Source organism: Arachis duranensis, chromosome 7, assembly GCF_000817695.3.
Source record: "Arachis duranensis cultivar V14167 chromosome 7, aradu.V14167.gnm2.J7QH, whole genome shotgun sequence".
NCBI classification, from domain to species: domain Eukaryota; kingdom Viridiplantae; phylum Streptophyta; class Magnoliopsida; order Fabales; family Fabaceae; genus Arachis; species Arachis duranensis.
Genome location: NC_029778.3, coordinates 25,810,187 through 25,819,071, shown reverse-complemented (window position 1 = coordinate 25,819,071; position 8,885 = coordinate 25,810,187). Strand labels below are relative to the sequence as shown.

Here is an 8,885-nt window from a genome sequence, read left to right as displayed (position 1 = left end):
CCACCAGGGACCTCACACAAATCTCTAACCGAGGAGCAAAAGGCACTCTTAAAAAAGAGTACACCAAGTGGATATTCTATTAGCATGCCTACCCTAAACCCGAAAAAAATCGAGCACAATAAACAGAGAAATGAATGGCCATCTGTAAGTTCTCATATCACAAGCATTCGCATGAATCCTCTACGGTTACATAACTTAGTGATATCACCATTTTTTTTGCAGTGAATCCCGATTTTATTTAAGCCTCCTGCATACATGGATTTGGATGACTTAGATATTAAATGGCAACCTATGTGTTTGCACCAAATAAAAAAAGGTTAAATATCTCATTATCTATCTACGAAAATTTAAAAAATAATTTAATATTAATGTGATTTGTATTTGTAGTGATGAGGTATTGGCGACAACAAACAAGTTTAGCGAAACTCGTGGCAATTTCAAGTCATTAATTCCCAAGGAGTGGGTACATGGGGATGTAAGTGCATAATTAAACTGCTATCTCTATTATACTTTAATTCCTAATATATTTATTATTTACCACATAGGTGTTGGATTTGGTGGCTACTATGCTAATCATGCAGGAGAAAGAAATAGGATGTCAAACACATTGGTATTTGCCAGCTGTATTTTCGGTACGCAATGTCTTTTTCAGGCTTGTTACCATTTTTATTTATTTTATCTTATTACTTAATTGGTGTCACTGACTTAGCCCCTATCTATTAAATTCAGACATTCATACTGCAATATGATACCAAAATTGAAGTTCTATTGAAATATTATAAAAAAGAATTTATGGGAAAACTTGATGAAGGTCTAAAAAGGGTATATGATTTATTGTATTTTTATTTTTTTTATTATTTAATGGCATTTATCTTTATGAACTGATCTATACCTTTTATTTTTTTAAAAAATTGTATCTAGTAATATTCTAATACGTGAAAGTTGGTACTAGATTTTTTACCTGTCAACGAGAACAACACACATTGGTATCTGGTTATTTTTTATTTATGCAATCATCAAACAATTCTGCTAGACTCCCTACCAATTGCTACAGATAAAGAGCAAAAGAGATCGAGTATAGTAAACCTGGTAAATTAACTTTTCCCATTTTCACTTTTATGACATTTTTTTAGGTTTCAAATATCGTCCTTTATTTAATTTTTTTCCCTATATAAATAGGCAAAATATCTGGAAGATATGCTCAAGTATGACTCGTTCTATAAATACAACACTCCGTTCAGGCCAAGGATACTTGATTTTGCATTTGTGAATATGCTAGAAATAGGAGAACAAGCTCCTGGCTCGTAAGGAATATCTGTATTTGTGTTTTCCTTTTTTAATTTTTTATCTGCATAAGCTAACCGCGTCTTATTTAACATAGTAATGATTGTGGGGTATGGGTGGCAACCTAGATGACAAACTACAGGAAGACGTATAGTTATACAATAAATGTAATTTTTTTTGTTAAAAAAAATAGTACTTCCTTTGCTAATGTGTATGGTTTTGTTGGTAACCTAAAATATTTATATTTTTCAGGTTAATGATGGTACAAGGATGCGACTTGCGTTGGATTTGATTCTAATTAAAGCCCCACAACTTGATGCTGAGTAATATTATTGAATATGCTACCAGAAATTACAATAAGTATAAACAAAAGGAGTCAAACAAAAATTAAATAATTGTAATTGTCATGTAGTCATGTTTAGTTTATATTAACTACTAAGACCTGTTAGTTTCATCTCTTTTACTTAAAAAATTATTATACACTATATTTTTTATGGACTCTTGTTGAAAATTAATGTTTCTATCTTTAGTTCGATTATAGTTGAATTTATGTGAAGCTTAATTTTCACTCTAGCATTTTGATTCCTTGAACCACTTCTGTGTTGTAAGCTTAATTGAAAATTTGATACTAAAATATATTAAGAATTTTAAAATAAAAACAACATGAGAGAATGGTTATAATCTATCTTCTGAAAATTGGTTCGAATCGGCCGGTTGAACCGGTTGAACCATGAACCGCTACAAAAAAAATTCGGATAAATGTTAAAACCCCAATTTCAAAAACCGCAATTGAACCGTCGAACCGGCCAAGAACTGGTCGATCGAACCGAACCGTCACCTGGCCGGATTTTTAGAATAAGGGAAAAATGCAAAGTTCTGAAAACGGTTCGAATCGACTGGTCGAACCGGTCAAATCGTGAACCGAAGGGAAAAGCGGTTTGGACCAAGATTCTGAAAACTGGTTCGAACATGTCAGTCGAACCGTGAACCGGTATAAAAAATGAATCGGTCATATATGAAAACCGAAAGATTCAGAAACCATCGTTGGACCGTCGAACCAATCAAAAACGGTCGGTCGAATCGAACTGGGACCCGACCGATTTTCTAAAATTATCTCAAAACGGTGCCACTGGTTAGAGGAACCCTAAGCAGTAACCAAAATGCGCAGCACCTTCTTGGCCTCTCCTCTCTCACAGTCTCACTCAGCCACTCTCCTCCTTCCTCTCATCGAGTTCCTCCTCACTCCCTCACTTCCCTCTCTCTGGCCTCTGAACGAACACACTGAAGAACACAGAGAAGACAGAAGAGAACTCGAACGTAGCTTGGAGGAAGCACCGAAGCAGCCATCTCTCGTTGCCGTTCCTCAATGTCTAGCCACTGCCACTGCTACAGCTTTGGCGCAACGTCGCCTTTGTTCGCCGCGCATCCGCCTCCTTTTTGGCCAAGCTTCTGCGTCTATTTTTTGGCCAACCCTTGTTCTACCCTTTTCGGCCAACCCTTATTTGAGCTGCTTAGCCTTCTGTTCAGTCCTCTTCGCTGTGTGTTCGAGCCTTCTGTTCAGCCTCTGTTCCGTGGCCTTTCAGCCACCGTTCCGCCATTGTCTGCCTCTATTCAGCCATCTCCGTCGCGATTTCAAGCTCCTCCCTTTCTATTTCTTGTATTTGTAATTTTGATTATTATATTGTGTTTTGCTGTGGTTGATTTAATAAATTGTTCATTGAGTGGAAGATGAAAACTTGCCATGGTAAAATTGCTCCTGCCATGTTAAAACTGTTCCCTCCTCTCTTCTGCATCTCTTGTTAGAGACTTCACCACTGGTGATAAAAACTCAATTTTTGTCATCTTCTCCTGCACAGTACTATTACATAAGATAACTAAGTAATTAACAACAACAAATACAGGAACTACAAGATCCTATCCCAATTTATTTTTGGGGGAGTTTAGATGTACCCCTGAATTAACTTATTTTCCAGTTGTGTTATTTTCGATATTGCTTCCTTGAAATGTTGTAAGGCCTTTGTTAATTTCTCTTTGGCTTAATTAAATATATCATCCCGTGCTTTTATATATTTCATTAAATTCATTGTATTGGCTAACTTTATATTCATTTTTTTCTTCTAATGGGTAGTTCTCTACGGAAAGATTATACAGTGGAATAGTCCATGGTGTTAAACATGTGCATTTTATATAGCTTAATATGGAAGTATAGTCATTGTTGTCTTAGTCAACACATGGTTCAATGATTAACAGAACAATGTATTTTATTCAATTTGCTTCCAGAGTTGGCGTGTTTGGAGAGTCTTGACATTTCTTGCAGTAAAGTCGCTAATTTTGGCATCAGCTTTCTAAAAGATACTTTCCGTTTCCTTGTATTATTGTGGTGTTTCAAAACAATCATGATTTTTTATTTTATAGGTTCAACCTAGCATTTTCATCTTCTTCCATGGATTTTTCTTTGTTTTCTGTTTTTATGTGAATATATGGTTATAATTCTGAATGCAGCTATCAACCAATGAGTTTGTCTTTTTCGGGGAAAAATTTCAGTTATATATCCAATCTTCCTTGTGCTTCATTTCTATGATGTAAACTTCAGTTGTATAAATCATTCTTGGAAAAGTCTCTTTGTTTTTCCATTTGTCCTTGTAATTTCTGAAGTTGATATTGTTTATGTTAGGATTAGGATTATGTCACTAAACTCTAGTTGCTGCCTTGCTTCGATGAATTCATAACTCTTAATTCCATTGATAAATTCTTGGTTTCTGATTGATTATGTCACTCATTTCCTTAATCCTTAATTAGGATTAGGATTTCACTTCGTTATAAATAGAGATAGTATTCCTCTCTTGTAAACACATCATGTTCTATTAGACTAATGTGTCCATATTGTTTAATAATCTTTCTTCTTCTCTTTTCTTTCTCTTCTGCTTAAAACTTATAGTCTCAACAGGCAACTATATGATATTTTTTCTTGTTCCAGGTGTTAACTGAATATTTTTTGGTCTTAGTAACCGGTGCAGCCACAGTCACAATAGCAGGGGTAGTCAAGGAGGCCGTCACCATATTGGTATGAACTACGCTTCGATATTGTTCTTATCTTTTGATATGAATATCCAGTGGTTCCTCTTAATCTTGTATGTTTATTACCAGATCCTTTCGGTATCATTTTGTCAAGATTACATTGCTTCAGTATATGAATTAATTTAGTATTTTATTTTTTTATAACTGTTGCATGTTATGTTCGAATAGGATAGAGGTTTCTTAGTGTTGCGGTTGCTGATTGTAGATTTATTTGCGCTTTCTGATTATATGCTGTTTATTTGTAGGTTGCGGTATTGTACTTTCATGATAAATTTACATGGGTGAAAGGACTCGGTCTCTGCACTATTCTGTTTGGTGTCAGTTTATTCAACTGGTACAAATAAGTCATCAGCAAACTTTTCTTCCAAAATTCTTTTTTCTTTAATTCTATTATGCTTGTTTATATGTTTTTTCGGTCTATTTTTCTATTTTAGATATCTGAAGCTTTAGAAGGGCCATTTTGGTGAAGGTGAGGTGGCAGTACTTCACACAACAGATTCTGCTGGCAAATATGTTATTCTTGAGGAGATGGATGAGCAGGATATCTGAAACCTTCATAGCAACATCTTCAAAGTAAGTCCTTCAGTTGGATTGTTGTTAAGTGATGCATGAAGCTATAATAACTTATTTATCTACAGATATATATATAAATTGACTTTTCCTTTTTAAGCATAAGATCATTAATGCTTGTTTTGGTCATCTCAGGGCTTGAATGTTGATGTTATCAACTACTACTGCTATATGGCCCTCATTAATACTTTGTCAATGGAGAAATGTACCACTTTTATTGCGCACCTTTCTTGTACACCTTTCATTTATGATATAAAAGAGGATTATTTTATCTTCTCTCACTTTTTATCAATCACTTTTAATAAGTATATAAGAGAAGTGTATACTAACTACTAAGTAGTGCATATAAGATTTCTCAATTGCTATATTTGTGTAGCTCCTACGACTCGCCTGCTGACCAACTTCATGTCATGTTTTCAGCAATTATCTCTTGATGCTTCCATTGGATTTGTGATGTGAAGGTGCTTTCCAAGTTTATCAAACCGGAGGAAACAAATTGCCTGGCGATGATCAATATTTAAGCCCAATCATTCATCACTTCCATTTTAAAATTTTGTAATTGAATATCTTGTATTCTATTAGTGTTTCATCGGTAGCACAAATTTTGGTATTCTTGACTTGAATTGTCAAGATATATTTTGTAGATTAAGGCAGCAAGGTGTAGTAGATCAAAGGTTCATTTTTGTTTTAATGTATCGAGTTACATGTTACTATTTTTTGTTATGTAATAAATGTAACTCTCTGATTTTGTTCATCTAATTCTGAGTCATGTTCAATCTTATAAAAGGGGAGTATAGATTCTAAAAAAAGCTCAGTGGGTAAAAAACTCAGTGGGTAATTTTGAGTCATCTAACTATACTGTTTATATGCACGCTTTTATAGTCCTCTATCATTACTTAATATGATATAAAACCAAATTAACAAAAATGGGTTCAAGACACAAGACTGAACTCACAGATTTATCTTGAAATAAGACAAGTTCTTGCTTACATTTTTTGTTCAACAAAACAACCAAAGCAATAATTGAGACCAGTTAATAGAGCTCCAACAAAAGATACTGCCATAGTAGTTAAGAAAATTTTGAATTGAATCTAAATTTAATTTTTTCATCAAATTTATGCCTGAAAGGAAAAATATACATCTTATCGCTAAAATTGAATAACTACATCAACTACATTCCTAATTTTTCTTCATTAGATATATAATTACATGCTTTTTATTAGACTAAATGAAAATAAGGATTGGCCTTATGAAATTGGACCCTATAACATGAGGAGGAAAAAAACTGGCCTAAATACAGGCAAATACAAATTACAATGGCAGTGGGATGGATTCTCTAAGAGATTCCCAAAACTATCTTGGAGATTTTGAAGAGAGACATCTCCCACATGAGACTAACTTCAGCAATGCTCTTGGTTTTCAGGTTCGAATTTTCAAGCGGGACAGCTGCCAATGCAATCAAATAAATCAATAATGTGTATAGTAATCAAAGCAAATGCAAAAAAAATCTAAAAATATGCACTTTCACCAACACAATCACAACATATGAAGCTGAAGCATAAAAACTACAAGCATATGCATCAACACTGTTGTATTTCTAGTTAATAGTCTTGCCTGAAAAGTTTAAATATATTCTTGATGGTGGATAAAATATTATTTTTATTTATTTCAAAGGAAAAAGGTTCATGTATGAATTCTAACATTAAATTTAGATCATGCAAAATATGATTACCTTCTGACGGGTTGCTCTTGATGCTTTCTAGCAAAGTAAGCTCCTTGATCTTGGTTCCAGTTTCCTGCAGAGTAAGAATTTTAGAATCAATAGGCAGTTACAAAAGAGACACTACTAGTTTACTGAAATAGAAAAATACTACTAGTACCCAGGCTAATGGAGATTTTAAGCAAGCTACCATCCTTGAATTATGAAGTGTACACATCGAAAGAAAATGGATAAAGAAGCAACATATAGATTCTCTAGTTCAAGCTTTTCAGCAATGGAAACTACTTTGCGTTTCGACCACCCACTTCGCTGGCTTTCCGCCTGCTGGATTACATGAGCAAGAGATACCTTACTTTTTACAATACTTTTACTTTGACCTTGTTCCCTAAGCTCTCTGCAGTCCAAGTGAGACTTAACTATTGGATTTCTTTGGGAAGCTGATGCTTGCCCTATGCTTGAACCTTATACACTTCTCTAAGATGTTGCATGAGCATCAACTTGCTGTGCATCATTCTTGTGCTCTGTTGGAGAAGCTGGTTCTTCTATGATTTCACCCCTTGGATGAGCTCGAGCGACATCGACACCGACACCACTTAATTCTCTAATGTGTGACGAACTACCATCAATAGCAGGCAATGTAAGAGGAAGTTGAACAGTTGAGCCTGCATCTCTAGTTGACTCGCATCTAATTTCTATCGTTACAGATGTTCCGAGAACAGATTCAAATGCTTGTAAAATGTGACCTGTGAACTTCTCAGCCGTGGATTTCGTCATTTGAGAACTAAACATTAGCTGCACAGTTGAAGCTGCACAATATTGTATCTCTATCATTAAATAAATGGTAACTAATTGTCAATACAAACAACAAAAACAGGAGGGAGACACATAAGCAACCTACCATAATAATAACAACAATATCAACACATTAAACAAAAAAGAAAGCTACTTATGAAAGCAAATAAAAAGCTGTATAACTGGATTAAAAATCACTGTTAACTTTATGACGAACCCAAAAGCAAGTTTTCAATGCATTTTGCTTCAAGGCCCTTCAGTTGACTAACATTAAGTGTAATCAAATACATAAATCAGTTTACCTAATTCTTCACAAAGCAACATGCAAAAATGAACAGCCAGGAATTGATGTTTACCTGCTCCAAAACTGACAGAGATCAGCTTGCCTTCTTTATACAAAAATTCTCTCAGTCCAGTAACTCAAGAACCTCTAACCACATCTCTTCAATACCTTTATGGTTTTTACTCAATATCTGCCTTCCATTCATTATACTCTTGTTGGCCATATGGGAATAAGTTTGTTGAGTGGCAGAACCAGACACACTGGGAGAGGCGCCAAAAAGGGAGAGGCGCTGGACGACGACGGCTGGACAGGGCTCGACGATGGAGGGTGAAGGGGCATTCAAAGAACTTTCATAGAGGAGAAAGACGTAGCGTTTACCGAGTTGAGTTGTTTAGCCTTCCTTCTCCTTTAGGTTCTTTAAATTCTGTGGGTGGCTAGCTACCGAGATCAATGAAGTCAATTATTGCTAGGGTTTTACCGTTTTGGTGTGTTTCAAAGGGGACCGGGCACGAATGATATTAGGAGAAGATAAAGTACAGATTGATTTTTTATTTTTTGATATGTTTTGCTTTGCTTCAGAGAGGAGATGGATGATTAGAGGAATTGGAGAAGACGAAGAAGGATTGATTTTTGTTTTTTTTAAATATGTTTTTGTTTTGTTGTTTAAATTAATTGAAACTATAAAATTAGGATTAATTGAATTCTAAAATTTGATTATTTAAAAGGGTATTTTTGTCTAGTCAAATAAAATAAAGATGTTTAAGACTTTTTATAAAATTAAATAAAAAATATATTTTTATTTTTATTTAATTAAAGGGGTATATTAGTAAAAGTGCTGATATAATATATATTTAAAAAAGAAAAAATTAAATGCTGATGTGAAAAAAAAATGCCACATGATTTATTATTATTTATCCATATTTTAAACGTATCGATACGTATGAATTTATCATCGTACCATAACAAACACAAAAAAATTAGCCCCGAATCCCTTCCTAATTTATTTAAGCCCTTCCTAATTTATTTACTTATTTTCATTTGAAGTCAAGCTAATTGCTCTATACCTTAGAGAAAACTAGTTAGGGTATGTTTGTAAAACACGTTGGAGAGGATAAAAGTGCGTTTAGGTATTTTGAACGCTATTTTTTGATGTTTGGT

The 8,885-nt window shown here is 34.2% G+C and overlaps 1 protein-coding gene across 1 annotated transcript; it reads right to left on the bottom strand.

Annotated features, from left to right (window-relative positions):
• Positions 1-6,910: 6,910 nt before the first annotated feature.
• On the bottom strand, positions 6,911-7,855 carry LOC127740610 (protein STICHEL-like 3). Its single transcript, XM_052251751.1, has 2 exons — positions 7,801-7,855; positions 6,911-7,458 (listed from the first exon to the last, which is right to left on the bottom strand). Exon 2 carries the CDS (start codon positions 7,439-7,441, stop codon positions 7,127-7,129), a length of 315 nt encoding a protein of 104 aa, XP_052107711.1. The 5' UTR covers positions 7,442-7,458; positions 7,801-7,855; the 3' UTR covers positions 6,911-7,126.
• Between the last annotated feature and the right edge of the window lie 1,030 nt (positions 7,856-8,885).

Bases quoted from the DNA above. Each gene is read 5' to 3' on its own strand.
- LOC127740610 (XM_052251751.1), bottom strand. From the start codon at position 7,441: ATGTTTAGTTCTCAAATGACGAAATCCACGGCTGAGAAGTTCACAGGT.